This window comes from Panthera pardus, unplaced genomic scaffold (assembly GCF_024362965.1).
Source record: "Panthera pardus isolate Hobbes unplaced genomic scaffold, ASM2436296v1 HiC_scaffold_11, whole genome shotgun sequence".
NCBI classification, from domain to species: domain Eukaryota; kingdom Metazoa; phylum Chordata; class Mammalia; order Carnivora; family Felidae; genus Panthera; species Panthera pardus.
The window spans coordinates 70417485-70436695 of record NW_026526666.1 but is presented as its reverse complement, the minus strand read 5'-3'; the positions used below and the strand labels follow the sequence as shown (position 1 = coordinate 70436695).

Sequence of the window (19211 nt, the reverse complement as noted above, 5' to 3'; positions counted from 1 at the left end):
ATGTTGTGGCTAAATATGGTGTTTGTATGGAAAGCCATGCTCCTACTGTAGCAAATTAAATGCTGTGCATCTGTCAATTATTTTTCATCATCTGTGACATATCAATCAATGATCAACAAAGTAGAAATCCATATTTACCATCTGTTTTCAGTCTAATGAGGTTATTTACTTAATAGTCTTCGTTAAGACTTAACACATCAAGAGGGCTAGGTTGTTTTTAGGGGAAAAAAGTAAACTAAAATACTAAAATTTAAATAGAAGCAAAATTTATTGTACAGAATTAAATGATGTTATTTAATGTACTCATTAGTCAAGAATTAGCTAAATAAATTGGTGTTATGGTAGAGATAATCTAATTTATGAACTATTAATGTTTTACTTTTACGGACATACACATTTCTCTAGGAAGTTTTAGTCATTGAACATAAAATATTACTTCTTGCTAATTGATGATTTGTAGTAAACTTATAATATATTTCCAGAAGCCAATTCTAAATACTTTGAATACCCAAAGCTTAAATTTTTGGTTTTAATTCTGTGGATTAAGTTTTAGTCTCAATGGTCATTCTGTGCCAACACTACACTGAGGTATGATATGTGAGAATGATTTTTGACCACTATTTTTGAGCCTTTTGCCTAAACTAACCCACTTTGAATATATTTCTTTTTCGTTGAGAAATTATCCCTGACCCTTCTTTTTTCTACTGTGGTACCTTGTCAGAATCTCTACTCTTTGCCGAGGATCTGAAGTAAACCAGCACATGTTTTCACCCACATCGGCTCCAGCTCTTTACTTCACTAAAATCCCATTTAGTGCTGATTGTGCTTTGGCTACTTCTCCTCTTGCCTTTTTCCTGAACCCACAAGTTCACAGCAGTCCTGGCAGTCCCTGTTCCAGCCGCCCACTGCTGTGGAGGTAAGGAAACCTGCTGTGATGTGAGTGTGGCCTTAGTGATTGCTTTTGGCCAAGTAGGTAAAAACCCAGACCTTTCTCCTTAATGATGGGAAGAAACAGAATAAAAGTCACAGAGAAGAGTAAGAGGAATTTCAGAGATTTCTGCTGTATTCAAAATTCAAGAGAAAGTAATATAGCATATCAGTAGTTAAGACAGTTATGTGCCCATTGTGACTATTGGACAGCCCTCTGACCCCTCCATAGAAGAAGCATAGCATGGCAGAATGCTAGAGCTCTCTAAAGGTTAGCTAGTCCAAATGCCACATTTTATACAACAGGAAAACTTGATTCTGAAGTAGGTTAAGTGACTTCTTCATATTGCTGAAAATAACCTTCTTCTCTTCAGTTCTTTCTGTCTTTTCGTATAATCAGCATTTGAGTAATACTATGTGCTGGATGGTGTTTTAGGCATGAAGAACAGAAGAATGAACACAAAGAGGTAAAATACCTGCCCTCCGAGGAACTTAGATTCTAGTGGAGGGAGACAAATGAATGAATGAATATATAACAGATGGACATATGTGATATGGAGAAAACAGGATGAGGAGAATAGGGAATGTGAGGCATAGGGGTTGACATTTTATATAAGATAGTCAGGGAGGGTCCTCACTCATAAGTTGACATATGAGCAAAGACCTGAAGGACAGTCACAGAGCTAGAATTAGAGATATCTGAAGGAAGAGTGTTTCAGACAGAGGCAACAGTAAGTGCCAGAGACCTGACCTAAGAGCTTGCTTCATGTGTTCTTCCACAGAATCCAGTGAGGCTCATGTGGAATGAGTTAAGAGGTAAAAAGTGGGAAATGAAGTCTGAGACATACGTGAGAAGCCAAATGGAGTAGAGCTTTAAATCCATTACTGGGATTTTTGTTTTTATGTTGAATGACATAAGAAGCTGTTGGAGGGTTTGAAGCAGTAACATGTTATGATCTGACTTAAATCCAAAGGATCCCTGTGGCTATAGTTAGAAGGGTACCTGGGGTGCCTGGGTGGCTCAGTTGGTTAAGTGCCGGACTCTTGATTTTGGCTCAGGTCATGATCTCACAATTCATGAGTTCAAACCCTGCATCAGGCTCTCCACTAACAGTATGGAGCCTGCTTGAGATTCTCTCTCTTTCTCCCTCTCTCTCTGCCCCACCCCTACTCACACTGTGTGTCTCCTTCTCAGTAAGTAAGCAAGTAAGTAAGTAAGTAAGTAAGGCTACTGTACATTCTAGGTAAGACACAATGGTTGTTTGAACTTACGGTGGTACAGGTGGTAAGAAGTGGTCAGATTTGAGGATATATTTTGGAGGTAAAATCTATAGGATTTGTTGATGGATTAGATGCAGAGTTTGATAAAAAGATGAGTGAAGGATGACTGAGAATTTGAGGTTGAGCAGCTAGGAAACTGGAAGAACCGTGAACTGAGACTGAGAAACTGTAAGAATAGCTAAGTAGACATTCAGTTAAAGATAGGTGAAGTCTGGGTTGAAGATTTATAAGGAATTATCAGTGTATAAGTGAAACAAATGATTAGATTTATGAGATCATCCAATGAGTGTCTATTGATAAGGAAGAAATGTCAGAGGATTGAGCCCTGGGGCCATCTGACTTTGAGAGATTGGGGAGATGAGGAACTAGCAGCGGAGGGACTGAAAAGGAGTGGCTTTTTAGAAATGAGAAGAATCAAGAGAGAGGTATCTTTGAAACCAATCATAATTTTTCAAGAAGGAAAGTGTGTTTGATCAATAGGTATTTGTTAAGCTTTTTGTTAGGAAAAAAAAAAAGTATTCTGTTTTTGCATCTAAGATACTTCGTTTGAGTAATATAGTATATTCTGAACCTAAATTATTTTGCAGCCCCAGGTTTTCTCTTCCCAAAATGACATATTCATAACATTCTTTACTAAATATTCCCATACTGGGGGTGGGAATTGGTATTTCATAGTCCACTGTCACTTCCAGGCCCCTTGTCTTTATTACCTTCTTTCCTCTTTTAGGCTTATTTTACTCACTTTTATCTTTTACCCCTGCTCATTGCTGTCATCCACTAACTTAGTTTTGTTCTCTCTATTCACATTCAAAGTCTAGCACAGAATCAGTGCTTAGTGAACACAGCGATGCACATAATTGTACAAATCATTACCATGTAGATAAGTCTGTTGAACATCACTGTTATTGAGCAACTGAGAAAATACAAGTTGAAAGAAGAGAAAAATGATTCTAGTAAACAATGTGAGGAACTAAAAATTGAGAGCTACTGGCAGTGAATTTGACCTCTAAAAATAGATGACCCAAAGGGTGCCTGGCTGGCTCAGTCAGTGGAGCGTGTGACTCTCGATCTCAGGGTTGTGGGTTCCAGCCCCATGTTGGATTTAGAGATTATTGAACAATAAAATCTCTTTAAAAAATAATAAAAAGGGATGACACAAGAGAGAGGGAACTCTTTTGCAGTGGCCATATTGAGTTCTCTTTTATTCCCGTGGAGTATAACTATTGTTATGGATTGAGTTGTGTCCCCCTAAAATTCATTCGTGGAAGTTAAAACTCCTAGTACCTGTAATGTGAGTGTATTTGGAGATACGGTCTTTACAGGTTAAATGAGGTCATTGGGGTGGGTCCTAATACAAGTGGTGCCCTGTAAAGAGGGATTTAGGACACAGACATAGAGAAGACAGCCATTTACAAGCCAGGGAGTGAGGCCGTAGAAGAAACCCACCCTACCGACACCTTCCAATCTCCAGAACTGTGAGGCAAAAAATGTCTTTTGTTTGAGCCACCTAGTCTATGGTACTTAGTTGTGGTAGCACTAGCAAACTAATATAGCCCTTTGAGGCTTTTGGCTGCATGGCCTAAAGTCCTAGAAAATAGTATCCTTTTGCTTGGTTGTTAGAACAGGCCCTGCTCAGAATCTTAACCTTCCTTATTGACTGCATCTTAGTGATGTGCTTAGGACCTTACAAATTATTGCCCATAATAATTTGAAGAACAATTACAGCACAGTTTTAAAATGATGCCTACTCTAACTGTATACTACATTTCTGTTTGTTCCTTGATAGGAAAGGATGGATGGGTCTGTTTTAGGCAAGCTTGATGGTGGCTCTTAAATGTCTTAGATGGGTCTGATCAACCTTAAGAGGCATAATAAATATGATCATGATTTGGGTTGAATTAATTAACCTGTAACTTTATTTTAAAGTTTATTTTGAGAGAGAGAGAGCAAGGGAGGGGCAGAGAGAGGAGAGAGAATCCCAAGTAGGCTCTACTCTGTCAGTGTGGAGTCCAGTGCAGGGATCGATCTCATGAACTGTGAGATCGTGAACTGAAATCAAGAGTCAGATGCTTAACTGACTGAGCCACCCAGGCGCCCTTACCCTATAACCTTTAGTTATCTTGTACATCTTCCAAGAATATGATTCCAGCCTATTGATTGGCATTCAGACATGGGTATTGCATTGTTGACATAACCTGATTTGAAGGGATGCTAGATACGGTCTATGGTGTAACTGGTATCCCTGAAGAGAGAAAAGGCAATTGTGTTTTTGGCTATTCCCTGGCCCAGCTAGGCCTCCTGGGGATAAGAATTTGGTGTTGGCAACTTCTTGAAACATAGAATGGTTTATATTTTGATTCAGTTTTATTTTTTTTATTTTTTTATTTTTTTATTTTTTTAAATTTTTTTTTCAATGTTTTTTATTTATTTTTGGGACAGAGAGAGACAGAGCATGAAAGGGGAAGGGGCAGAGAGAGAGGGAGACACAGAATCGGAAACAGGCTCCAGGCTCTGAGCCATCAGCCCAGAGCCCGACGCGGGGCTCGAACTCACGGACCGCGAGATCGTGACCTGGCTGAAGTCGGAGGCTTAACCGACTGCGCCACCCAGGCGCCCCTTGATTCAGTTTTAAACTGCCATAGACTTTGTCAGCCCTGTAGTTGGGAGGGTTTGCAGCAAGAACTCCTTATTAGAGTTTATATTGGAAGGGTTCTAGCTCTAGTCCACTCCCTACTGTATAGGAATTTTTTTTTTTAATTTTATTTTTTTTTAATATAATTTATTGTCAAATTGGTTTCCATACAACATCCAGTGCTCATCCCAACAAGTGCCCTCGTCAGTGCCCATCACCCACTTTCCCCTCCCCCTCACCCCCCCATCAACACTCAGTTTGTTCTCAGTATTTAAGAGTCTCTTACGGTTTGCCTCCCTCCCTCTCTGTAACTCCCCCCCCTTTCCCTCTCCCATGGTCTTCTGTTAAGTTTCTCAAGATCCACATATGAGTGAAAACATATGGTATCTTTCTTTCTCTGACTGACTTACTTCACTTAGCATAATATCTTCCAGTTCCATCCATGTTGCTACAAATACCCAGATTTCATTCTTTCTCATTGCCAAGTAGTATTCCATTGTATGTATAAACCACATCTTCATCCATTCGTCTGTTGATGGACATTTAGGCCCTTTCCATAATTTGGCTATTGTTGAAAGTGCTGCTGTAAACATTGGGGTACATGTGCCCCTATGCATCAGCACTCCTATATCCTTGGGTAAATTCCTAGCCGTGCTATTGCTGGGTCATAGGGTAAGGAATTCTTTTTTATACAGTGTCTAGTAAAAAGCTATTCAGCCTTCACTTAAACATCTTCAGCAAACAAATTCACTGCTGAAGTTTGCAGCTGGTACTAATTCAGCCCTCTGACCCCTCCTGTGTCACATGTGTGAGAGGCTTTTTGTAGACTTTTACAGCAAAGGACAGGTGTTCTTTTGGACTTCCTCCAAGACTAGGCAGCCTTTGAAACCCCTTTTTGGTAGTGTCAAGATTGTTTCCTGCCAAAGAGAAAGCACTATTTTCATTTTACCAACACCTGCTTTCCTTGTCTGTCTTTTTTTAAACAACTGCTTTTCAAAGTGACTCTAAAAGAGGAACATCTCTAGAACTTGTTCTTATCCTGGCCCTGTTGTGGTCAAATTACTTCACTTCTTTCTGCCTCAGTTTTCTACATCATTAAAATGGGGATAAAAATAGCCCTTCAGGGGTTGCTGTAAGGATTAGATGAGTCAATACATGTAAAATTGTTGAGAATACTCAGGCTGCTATAACAGTTACTGTGTTGCTGTTTTTGTTGGAAAACTCACATGTTGCTGATCCCCACACTTCATGTTGCTTCTGTTCGTTTTCTCATATTCTTATTTTCCCTTGGATAGCTCTAGGTATCACTTATCATAATGTCCTGCCCACGGAAGCTTTGTTACTGGCAGCTGGGTGCTCTTCTGCCCTCACATGCGGTTTCACTATTTGCTACTAAAAATTGGCCAGTTGGGGTGCAGCAGGATGTGGACTAAAATGAGAAAAACTCTTTTTGGGCTATTTTTGACAGTGAGGAAAATTCATTAAACTAGGTTTAAAGTGTTTCATTTTCCCTCTCCTCATAGGTAAGGGAAAGAACAGCTTGAGAGTATCGTCAGGAAATAGGATTCTCCGATTAAGAAAGGGAAAGTGCTTTTTTGTTTGTTTGTTTTCTTTTTTTTTTAAATGTTTATTTATTTTTATTTTTATTTTTTTTAAAATTTTTTTTCAACGTTTTTTTATTTATTTTTGGGACAGAGAGAGACAGAGCATGAACGGGGGAGGGCCAGAGAGAGAGGGAGACACAGAATCGGAAACAGGCTCCAGGCTCCGAGCCATCGGCCCAGAGCCCGACGCGGGGCTCGAACTCACGGACCGCGAGATCGTGACCTGGCTGAAGTTGGAGGCCCAACCGACTGCGCCACCCAGGCGCCCCTTAAATGTTTATTTTGAGAGAGAGAGCCACGCGTGCAGATGCACACATGCGAGCGGGGGAAGAGCAGAGAGAGTGAGGGAGAGAGAATCCCAAGCAGACTCCACACTCAGCATAGAGCCTGACATGGGCTCTATCCCACCACTGAGAGATCACAACCTGAGCCGATATCAAGAGTTGGACACTTAACTGATGGAGTCACAGCCCGTGTTCTTTTGCTTTTTAAATAGAAAGGTAAAGTAAGGAAGAATACTAGCTGTGACTTAACCTCAGGAAACTTTGTATAGCAGAGAATTTTTCATAGATCCTGGCTACAGGTAACTCTGAATAAACGTATAGTTCTATTTGGCAAGATGCCACAGGCTTGTTCTTGGATTGTTCAACTTCAAGAAGCTGAAGGTTTCTAAATGGCATTTCTGTTTCTGGAAGTAGGAAAATTTTGTTCACTAAAAAACTCTTTTTTAAATGTTGTATTATAGAAACTCTCAGAAACATTACAAAATACAAAGAGTATTTCTATCTTGAGTGTCTACTTCTATCTTGAGTGTCTACTTATCAGCTCATGGTCAGTATATTATCTCTTCTGCATCTCTGCCTATTCCCCCCAACCTGATTATTTTAAAGCAAATCCCAGACTGTATCATTTTATCTGTAAATATTTGTTCTTATAGACTTTTCCTACATTCTGAATTTTGCTCATTGCATCCCTGAGTGGTTATTTAACATAGTTCTTATGACCTCTGTGTTTCTCATAAACTGGTGGCTTGATCTGATTCTAGTTTGATTGGGGGGGGGGGGGGGGGCAGAGAAGAATACTTAGTAGTTGGTTTGCAGTGTACAATTGTCAGGAGGCAGGTTGAACTCTTTCCCATGTTTTGATAGTATTGGCCATTAATAATTGTCACCTTAGACCCATTATTTTATTAAAAGTTTGCAAAAAAAAGTTGATATTCCCATTCCCTTTCCATTTATTAGCTACAATACTTACACAAAAGGAATTTCCCCCTTGTTATCTATTTGTTACCCTTACTCTTGAGTCAGTTTAGCTAGATTCTTTCCTGGGCCTTCATCCTGATGCCTCAGTGTCACCAGTTTCTTTGTCTTGTTTCAAACCTGGTAACTACTCCTTTGTAGTGAAGATTCTATACCCAGAGTAGTGCGACAGAAGATTTTTGTGTGTGTAAAGACCCTTGGAGCTTGCCATTTAAGTAGCTGCTAACTGATTGCTAAACTGAAGAAAACCTTGGCTTCCTCTTTTGGCTCCTAGTAGTCATCCTGGGACACCATTTATGTAGACCCTTGTTACATAGGTGCTCCGAGAGGTGAGAACTGATCCAGATGGCAAGAACCCAACAGCCCAGGCAATTGCAAAGATAAATGTTATTTCTTAGGGTTCTTTAGGAGGGGCTCTTGCAACAGCTTCTCTTTCTTGTCCCTGGATGCTACAGGAAGAGAAACCAATGCCAATCCTGATTGTCATAGGGGCTCAGGTCAATCCCTTCTTTTGTCTTGGTAGATAGGAGGTTTGGAACTGGAGAGTTCTGGACACAAATAATTTTCAATGATTTATCAGATAAATAGAGTTATCAAGCATAGAAGAGTTAATTTTCATGGTTTGCCTTCAGGATAAATTCCTAGAATTGCGGATGCTGAGTCAAAGAATAAATGCATATGTAGTTTTATTAGCTATTGTCCAGTTTCCCAAAATAGTGGTTATATCATTATGTATTTCCACCAGTGGGTATAAGATAATGTCTACAGTAGTCTCCTCTTATTTGCAGGGGACCCACCAAATGCCTGAAACCATGGATAGTACCCAGCCATGTGTATGCTATGTCTTTTCCTATATGTACATACCAGTGATAAAGTTTAATTTATAAATTTGGCACAGTAAGAAATTAACAGCAATAACTAATAATAGAACAGTTATGACAATATACTGTAATAAAAGTTATGTGACTGTGGTCTCTCAAATATCTTGTCCTCACTCTTCTTGTGATGATGTGAGATAATAACATGTCTACATGATGAGCTGAAGTGAGGTGAATGATACAGGCACTATGATGTAGCATTAAGTACTACTGACCTTCTGACGTTATGCCTTCCCGACTATGGGTAACTGAAACTACCAAGACCAAAATTTCCGATAAGTGGGGACTTCTGTTGTATGTCAATTATACTTCAATTAAAAATAAAAAGAAATTAAAAATTAAAAAGCAGGGGGACTACTGTATTTGCTCACAGCCCTGCCAACTGAATAGATTATCAAGCTTCTGAATTATTTCCAATCTGATGGGTGAGAAATAGTATCTCAAAGTAGCTAACTAAAAAGTCATATTAAATTGTTCCTTAAGGATAAAGAATGTATTTCCCAATCTTATGTGGAGGGAATTAGTTTTCCTGTCCTAGGAAATTAAGGTGGAATCATCCATTATTTCATTCAACTGTATACTAGATACTCTGAGTGGGAGAATAGGCCCAAATTGGCAGTAGGAAAGTTCCCAGCACATGGTGGAGTGAGAGAGAATGCTGTTTATCCAGTAAGCTTTCAGCCTTCAGCCTTATTCATTTCTATTACAGCCATTCTGATAACATTTCAGGTGATTGCTCTGGAGGTTAGCAGCTATTAAAAAAAAAAATAATTTCAGGGGCACCTCGGTGGCTCAGTCACTTGAGCATCCAACTCTTGATTTCGGCTCAGGTTATGCGTTGTTAGGAAAAACTTTTGTTCTACCCTTTTAGTTCAGTGCCTGTGGGCCTGTGACTTAAACTGACAAAGGAAAGATTAATAGGAGGAAAGGCATACAATTTTTATCAATATTTACACAGATAGGAATTCACAGAAAAGAAATGTAACTCAAAGAACTGGTTAGACTCAGAAGCTTACGTATCCTTTTACAAAGGAAAGACGATTTGGGCTTTAAGGCATGATAAATTGTAGGGAATAATAGGAAATATGTGAAGGAACTAATGGAACATTATGCAGTGTTTATGTTTATGCAAACACATTGTAGCTCTTCTCTCCCAGGTACAGAGGGACACATTCCTCAAAGGGAAATTTGCCTGGTTTCAGGCAGATAATGAGAGGACAGAGAATTCTTTCCTTTTCTTTTGATTCTCAGTTGCCTTTGGCTTCAAAAAATCCTTTTGCCAACGTAGCGTATTTTGGGGTGGCAAATTCTGGTCACCTCCAGCATCTTTGGCAGAAATATTACGGTTCCTGAAAAAGGATGGTGTGTTCTTCTTGTTGCATCCTATCAGGTGATACAGGCTTTCATTATATCCCATTACTGTGAAATTAACCTTGATCACTTGATCTGCTAGTTTCTCTGCTCTAAGATTATTTTTTTCCCCTCTCTAATTAACAAGTATTTTGAGGGAAATTTCTTGAAATTATGTAACTACCCCACTTCTCATCAAATTTTAACTCACTATTTTTAGCATTCATTGATGTTTCTTGGCTGAATTATTATTCTATGCTGGTTGCCAAATGGTATTTTTCAAATTCCATCATTTTTTCTGCACTCGTCTGTTGGCACTGCACTGTAAAGAAAAGCTTTTTCTTCTCCCTGTTCATTTTTTCTCTCGTATCAGCATGAATTCAATGGGCTCTTATTTTATTTAGTGGGTTGTAATCTGTTAATAACATTATATATTTTGATATTCAAATTGTACCATATTTAGTCAAGAGGAGTCTCTTATGCTGGTGGCTGCTGCTGCTGCTTTTTTTTTTTTTTTTTTTTTTTTTAACATTTCCCCACCATTCTTTGAGAACTTCCTAATTTTCTGGCTCTGTAAGACATTCCTGGATGGCTTATTTTGTATCTTCCCTGCTCTAGCCCTTGTATTAGCCATTTCTCCAAAGAACATGGTTCCTTTTAGTGGAGAATGGTATTTAAAAGCCAAGATATGGGTGATAGGCATGGTTGCTGATATTTGGGTTCACTGTTCCTAGAGAATGTGTATATATGTAATATGCATGTGTGAGTGCCTTCTTCCCCCAACCCTCCAACCACTTGGCCATCATCATAATAATCTAATGGCTTCTAGACTGAATTATTCAGGAAAGAAGAGGAGGAAGGAGGATTCTTAGGTCCACTAAGTACATAAGATATAGTCTTAGATGCCTGTATAATCAAAAAAAAAAAAAAAGTTTACTGAGATACAGTTTATATACTGTAAAATTCACCAATTCCAAGGTATCCAGTGGTTTTTGATGAGGTTCTGGGGTGACAGAGGTGGGGTGGTTCGGAGCTGATGGTCAAGAAAGAATTCTTGAAGACATCATTGGTGCAAAAAGGTGATTTTATTAAAGCACAGGGAGAGGACCTGTGGGCAGGAAGAGCTGACTTGGACCCTGTGGAGAGACTGGTTATATATTTGGGATTTGGGAAGGTAAAGTGGAGGGAAGTTTCCAATGAGATTTTCATATGCTAAAGAAGACTCACAGGATACTGGAGGCCTAGCTCTTGTCAAGAACCAACCCCCATCACCCCAAAAAACCTCATCAGTTTTTGTCAAATTTGTAAAATTGTGCAGCTATCACCATAATCTAAATTTAGAATATTTCCTTAACCCAAAGAGTTTCCTTGTGCCCATTGTACCACTGTACTGTTTCTCCTAGGCAACCACTTACCTTAGGCAACCACTGATTTGATTTTGGCTGTATAAATTTGCTGTTTCTGAACATTTCATGTAAATGGAATCATATACTTTGTAGTTTGTTTCTGGTTTCTTTCTTTTAGCATAATTTTTTTGAGGCTTATTTGTTGTAGCACACATCAGTAGTTCATTCTTTTTTATTCCTGAATAATGTTTCATTGTATGGGTAGACCACGTTTTGTTAATCCATTCACCAGTTGATGGACATTTGGATTGTTTCTAGTTTGGGACTATTAGGTGTAAATATTGCTATGAACATTTGCATACATGTCATTGTGTGGATATATGTTTTCATTTCTCTTGGACAGAATCCTAGGAATGAAATTGTGTTGTATGGTAAATTTATACTTAACTTTTTAAGAACCTCCAAACTGTTTTCTGCAGTGGCTATATCATTTTATATTCCCACCAGCGATATTTGAGGGGTTGTTTTTCTACATCCTTACCTGCACTAGATATTTTGTCTTATTGATTATAGCCATTCTATTGGGTATGTAGTGGTAGCTTATTGTGGTTTTGATTTACATTTTCCTGATGATTAGTGATATGGAGCAGCTTTTCATGTACTTTTTGGCCATGCATGTATCTTCTTAAGAGAAATGTCTATTCAAGTCCTTGGCTCGTTTAAAAAAAATTTTTTTAACGTTTATTCATTTTTGAGAGACACAGAGAGACAGAGCATGAGTGGGGGAGGAGCAGAGAGAGGAGGAGACATAGAATCCCAAGCAGGTTTTAGGCTGTGAACTGTTAACACAGAGCCCACATAGGACTCAAACTCACTGACCGACTGCGAGATCATGACCTGAGCTGAAGTTGGACTCTTAACTGACTGAGCCACCCAGGTGCCCCTCAGGTCCTTTGCTCATTTTATTTATTTATTTTTATTTATTCTTTCCTTTTATTGTATTTATTTATTTTTATTCTTGAGAGAGAGAGAGAGAGAGAGAGAGAGAGAGAGAGAGCATAAGTGAGAGAGGGGCAGAGAGAGAGAGAGAGAGGGAGACACAGAATCCAAAGCAGGCTCCAGGCTCTGAGCTGTCAGCACAGAGCCTGAAATGGGGCTTGAACTCATAAACCGTGAGATCATGACCTGAGCCAAAGTCGGACGCTTAACTGACTGAGCCACTCAGGTGCCCATCTTTGCTCATTTTAAAATCTGGTGTTGTTTGTTGTAGGAGTTCTTTATATATTCTAGACATTAATTTTCTATCGTGTCTTTGATTGATTTTGTTCTGGTCCCTTTTGGATTACTAATTATTTTAAAAAGAGGTATGTTCTTCCTAGTCTAAATGTTTCCATGAAGTTTATGTGGAAGAAGAACCAAGGCAGTGAAGTGGACTGTTTGGAAGTGTCTGTGGTTGATAAGTAAGCTCATTATATTGCAGTTTTTTTCTCTCTAGTTGTTAAGTCTGTGCTTAGGCCTCTACACTATGGTCCCAAATAGAGTTCAGGAAACAAACTCATATAACCATTTAATCACTGTGTCTTTGGTTCCTTAAAATGGTCTTTCACTAATTCTCTTTCTAATTACTTTGCCTCAGAGTTTACCTCATCATTGAGTTTTAGTAATTTTTAAAATTGACATTATATTAGTTTCAGGTATATAATATGATGATTCGATATTTGTATGTATTGTGAGTAATCACTACAATATGTCCAGTTAACATCCATCACCATACACAGTTATAGGCTTTTTTTCTTGTGATGAGAACATCCAAGATCCCCTCTCTTAGCTCCTTTTAAATATGCAATACAGTATTATTAACTAGAGTCACCATGCTCTACATTAAATTCCCATGACATTCATTTTATAACTGGAAATTTATATCTCATTTTGCCCCCCACCTCCCACCCCACCTCAGGCAACCACCAGTCTGTTCTCTATATCCATAAACTCAGTTTTTTGTTTTAGATTTAGCATATAGATGAGATCATGTGGTATTTATCTATTTCTGTCTGACTTATTTCACGTAGTATAATGCCCTTGAGATTCATCCATGTTGTTGCACTTGGCAAGATTTCATTCTTCGTTATGGCTGAATAATAATCCACTGTCAGTATATGCCATATTTTCTTTATCCATTTATCCTTTCAATGTCTATAATTTTAATTTATAAGACATTTAATTAAATTCTTTTCCATACCCAACAATTCTTATTTCATTACTGCTAGTTTTGCATTAATCTTTATTTTTAAAATGCTATTCATTTATATTTCTGATAAGCTAAAGTGTTCTGTATTTGCAGGTCTTTCCCAGGTTTGTTTCTTTCTTTCTTTCTTTCTTTCTTTCTTTCTTTCTTTCTTTCTTTCTTTCTTTCTTTCAAGCACGTGCAAGAGGCGCCTGGGTGGCTCAGTCAACTAAGTGTCTGACTCTTGATTTCAGCTTAGGTCATGATCTCACAGTTCATGAACTGAACCCTGCACTGGGTTCTGTGCTGACAGTGCAGAGTCTGTTTGGGATTCTCTCTCTTCCTTTCTCTCTCCCCTATCCACTTCCTCTCTCTTGCTGTTGCTCTCCCTCAAAATAAAGAGCGACACTAAACTGACTGAGCCACCCAGACACTCCTCAGATTTCTATTAGTTGAATTTCGACTTAAAGAAATTCATCTTCCCATTATTGATTGTATTGTCTGACTTTCTTAACATTGGATTTCTTAAAGTGTTTTGACTACTGTTGTGAATGGTTTTCTACATAGTTATTGCTAGTATATGCAAAAATTACAATTTTATATCTTTCCATGCTATCCTCATTTTTTTGTTTTCTCTTTTTTTCTTTTTTCTTTTTTTTACTTTAATTGGCCAGAGCTTCTGGCATTAGGTTTCGGGATAGCAATTAGAGTAGGTACCCTTGTGTTTTTCCTTGGCCTCAAAGGGAATATAGTTTTCCTTGAGTATAATTTTTCCTTTAAATTTTGAGTAAAGATCCTTTTTGAAATTAAGAAAATGTCTTTTGTTTTCTGTTTTCTTGAGAATTTCTTTATATTCAAAGATATATATCAAATACTTTTTCTCTTTATTTTTCTCTCAAATGTTGATACATTTCAGTTGTACAATATGAAAAAATCACATTTGCTAATATCAACATCACTTTTATCAGCAAAGTATAAACATTGGGAAGCAGTCAAAATCACGATACAAGTTTTTCAAAATTCTGATTTTTGCTTAAAAGTTTAAATTTATCATTGGCAACAAATACTTTCAGTTGTTTTCCTTAAAGTGATAAGCTTGTTTTGTTCATTTCCAGAAAATGTTTGCAGGTTCTTAAGTCTGAATAACTGTAAAATGATGTTCATGGAAAAAAAAGTGGCTCACAAACAATGGCATGTCTTCTTCAACACAGTTATTGTACTTTGATAATTCAGCAGTAGTATTTAATGCATAATTAATCATTTTGTCATGTAGAATATTTAAAAGATAGTCAATATTTTTAAAATGTAACCTCTACACTCAACATGGGGCTTAAACTCACAACCCCAAATTCAAGAGTCACATGCTATCCAAACTGAGCTAGGCAGGTGCCTCTAAAGAGTGTCAGGATTTAACGAAATTACTAATTGTTATTGCTGCAATAAGAACATTCTAAGTGAATCTAGTTGTCTCCCCCCACCCCCCGCAAATGAATGGTTGTGAAAAAAACTATGACTACTTTAATTTGTGCTGAGGTGCTTCAGAAGTTTTACCCACTTTGATGTTGTAAAATCAGTACAAATGTTACCCAGTGAAAAAAGCCAAATGATGTCTCAGTGTTCCTATAAAAATAGTTTTGACTTTGCAGTCCTTTTGAAGGGGCCTCAGGGCCCTTCTGGGGTCTGTGGACCTACTTGATCACAGTATTTTTTAAAATTAAGTTTGCTAAAATTTTATAGAATTAAAACATATATATTTATAAAGGAAATGGGCCCATAATTTTCTTAGGCTGTTGTTATCTGGCTTTGAATCAAAGTTATACTATTGTTATAAAATAACTTAGGCAGCTCTCCATCTTACTCTATTTTCCTGCACAACTTTATAAGACATGAATTACTTGTTCCTTGAAAGTTTGTTAGTTTTCTCCTACAAAGCTACCTGGCGTGTGGTGGGAGTTGCGTGGAGATGCGCAATAAATTCTGTAATGAAAGGTTATACAAAATTCAGTGCCAGTGTGTGGAAACCAACGTCTCATTTTGCTCTGGAGAACACAAGGAAGGCTTTAGAGATAAGGAAACTCTTGACTTGAGAAGAGAGGAATTGACACACACTTGTCAGGTAGACCTTGTATTTAATAGAAGCAATAGCATGTGCAAGGGAGTAGAAACATAATGGCATGGACTTGTTTAAGCATTGGGGTGTAAAGTGTGGGGAGAGTGGATTTGTAGAGAGATGATAGGACAAATCAGCGTGGGGCCATATCATGGCATGGCATGCTAATAACTAAGTTAGATATTTACTTGGCTCTGGCAGTTGTCAGAGGATTTTGAGCAGAGGTTTGGGGTGATCATTTGCTGGTTTTCTTTAAACATACTGCTATAGGTTAGATTCGAACCATGGTTGTACCAGTTAAAATGCACCGTAATCACTACTATCATGTTACTGCTTAATACACATTTCTTCTATCTGGGCAAATCTTCTATCACAACCACCCTCTTCCTGTTCACTTTACATATGTGTAATCCACCCACATTTTAAATTTAGCTTTTATTTCGTCAAATATATGGACATAATTTTAAAAGTCAGTTCTTTAAGTCTTAGAAAACTTGGGTGTTCTCTTACTCCATTCTTACCACTCTTGATTTTTACTTCTTAAATGTAATCACTTTATTTTTTATTTTTTAAAATGTTTATTTCTTTTGAGAGAGAAAGTGAGAGCACATAAGCAGGGGTGGGGCAGATAGAAGGAGAGAGAGAATCCTAAGCTGGTTCCATGCTGTCAGCTCAGAGCCTGACACAGGCCTTGATCCCACAAACCGTGAGATCATGACCTGAGCCGAAATCAAGATTCGGGATACTTAACTAGGAAGTAACTACTTTAAAAATTATTTTATCTATATCAATGTTAAACTATTATGAATTCATAATTATTATTCTTGAGTCATTACATGCTATATTCTATTTATTTTCTTTTATGACTTTTTGTTTTCCTGGGGGTAATAATTATCTCATCTTTGCATTGCTTTATATTCTATGTAGAATTCATTTATTCATTATAAAATTTTCCATCTAAGCTGCAAAGTGCTTCTCTTTATCAAATGATCAAATCACCCCAGCATTATTCTTCCTAGAGGCCTCTCACCTTCTGCTCTGGTCTAGACTGATTACTCTCCAGTCCTCTGACATAGTTGTTGTCATGGAATTCCCAGTACCTCTCCACTGTGGGTTCTGAGTTCCTCAGACCTTCTGCCTTCTTCTTAGTTGACTCTTTCATTTTTATGGAGCATAGACACCCAGATTCTTAAAAGGAACCTGTGTCAGTATATGTTGCCTGAGTTCTCTTCCCTGACATATCTAAGTTTCTTCTTTTTTGGTCTCTGAAGGCCAAGGATTGATTATATATGCACATTTTTTAGTCCTTTGAGTGCCTGGCATAGAACCTTAAAATTAACTGTCACTGAAAACCACTGTCACAGAGTTTGACTACTGAAAGTGGAGGCCTAGTCCTTCAAGTAGCCTCTGTACTCATGTCTGCTTCACAGAAACAGAACTCTGTTTTAATCTTATCTATTATGGAAATTTGAGCACAGGACAGGAAGCTGGGCTATTTATTAAGGAAGGAGGCAGAAGAAGGTTGTTACTAATGCAGGGTTTAATCTGGATGTTGGACTAACATATAGAGTACAAAACATTTTTGTATTTCCCTTTAACCAGTAACTTTCAAAGAAACTGGTCTGGAAATGTAACTTGGGAATGGGTTCATAATTTGGAATTTCCAAAGAAATATGGAAACCGTGGAAACTAGTGAAGACAAACCAAATTTACCACATCTTCCCAGACACTGTGTAATCAGGAGTAACTTTATACTATTTCATTTTACCAGGGCCCTTATTTGTGGAGGGCCTCTGTAGTGGAAGTATACTTCATTCAAAGACAAAATCCTTAGTCTCTTTGGCCACTTTCCTTTGATTACCAAGAGATGTACTGCTTTAAAAATGTATGACAGGACCATTCTCTCCCATTCATTAGTTATCCAAATAATAACAACTGTGGTTCAGCCATTGTCCCAGGCATTGGAAATACAGACATGCTTAGAATAAACAAGTTCTGAAGCAGTCCCCAGTCTAGGGCTTTTAAATTTCTCTCCTATCTCTACTATCAGGTTTATTTATTTAGAACTCTGGGAATGTGACCTACAGTCACCAGTGACAGAATTATCGGTATGTAGGTGGTGGGCACATTTACTAAGGTGTGGTGGGCAACTCTTTCTTCATCTTGAGACTGGGAGTGGAGACATGTTGCCACTGTCATGTTAGAGAATCTTCCCACTATGTTACACAATTCCAGGGGAGGACATTACACTGATCTACATTTGACCAGGTTCCCCTCTTCTCATGTTTTTTACTTTAAAAGTATCAATTCATTGCAAGCATTCTGAGTGTTTTAAAAATTTTTTTAAGTTTATTTATTTATTAGAGAGAGAGAGAGAGGCAGAGAGAGAGGGAGAGAGAGAGAATCCCAAGCAGGCTCTGCACTGTCAGCACACAGCCCGATGTGGGGCTAGAACTCATGAACCGTGAGATCATTACCTGAGCCAAAACCAAGAGTCAGACATTTCACCGACTGAGTCACCTAGGCACCCTGCATTCCGGGTCTTTTAAATCCATGTGGTGATACCTTGGACATTGACATTTGAGCTTTAGACCTTTGTTTGTTTCTTTTCACTATAAGTTGGTATCATTGCAGGACCTTGTTGCTGAGACTTTTAGGTTTGGCTATTATAATCTGCTACCAACTGAATCATGCCCTTGTTTTTGTGGATACATGCCTTCTGAATTATCTTTTTTTATTATTATTTAAAGTTTATTTATTTATTTTGAGAGAATGAGGGAGCACAAACAGGGGAGGGGGCAGAGAGAGAGGCAGGAAGAATCTCAAGCAGGCTCTACACCACACTTAGTGCAGAGCTTGATGCTGGGCTTGATCCCATGACTGTGAGATCATGACCTGAGCTGAAATAAAGAGTTGGACACTTAACCAACTGAGCCACCCAGGCACCCCTTAATCATCTTTAGAATGGAGCTCCACATTAAGAAAGTCCCAGAGCAAAGAGATGTAAATTACATTAGGTTTCAAAGAATGTTAGTACCTTATTGTGACTTAGGGCAAGCTATTTAGCCTGTCTGTGCCTCAAGTTCCTTATCTGTATGAAGGGAATAATAATATACCTACTCCATAGGGTATGAGATTCTACATGTAGTGCTTTAAACAGTGCCTGGTTAGCACTTAATAAATATTAGCTATTATGATTATTGCTTTACATGCATAGCTAAATTCAGTAGATTGTGAAGAAAATGGCAGAGGACCTAATTCTAAAAAAAACAGTACCTGAATGGTGGAAACCAGTGTTGGAACTTCTAAGAAAGGGACTAATGAGGAGGTGTACTGGTCTTGATTTCCTTTAGGGGAAAGAGGATAAGGCCTTAAGCTTGTTTTGGGTAAGGAGACTCTAAGGTACCATAGAATTGAGACCCCATATATAATTAGGACCCTCAAAGGACTTTGCCCCAGTGGACTAAGAAAACAGTTTACCCACTGGCATGGAGAAATGAAAATTTCTTTAGTCTCATCTGTGTAAATAGGGCTATTAATAATTAAAAAGTTTCCCTTGAGAATTTTTAACTGTAGGGCTTTTATTCAAGCGAATTTGGG

At 38.1% G+C, this 19211-nt stretch overlaps 1 protein-coding gene across 9 annotated transcripts in view; it reads left to right on the top strand.

Annotated features, from left to right (window-relative positions):
• The window catches only part of MAST2 (microtubule associated serine/threonine kinase 2), a 219843-nt gene that overhangs the window by 120535 nt on the left and 80097 nt on the right, over positions 1 to 19211 (top strand). For 7 of the 9 annotated variants that reach the window (XM_053895900.1, XM_053895896.1, XM_053895873.1 and 4 more), the window contains one exon: positions 722 to 916. The exons of the other annotated variants lie outside the window; for them this stretch is intronic. In XM_053895900.1, coding sequence (XP_053751875.1) covers positions 722 to 916 — 195 coding nt within the window. The remainder of the gene's footprint in view (positions 1 to 721; positions 917 to 19211) is intronic. 9 annotated transcript variants of the gene reach the window in all.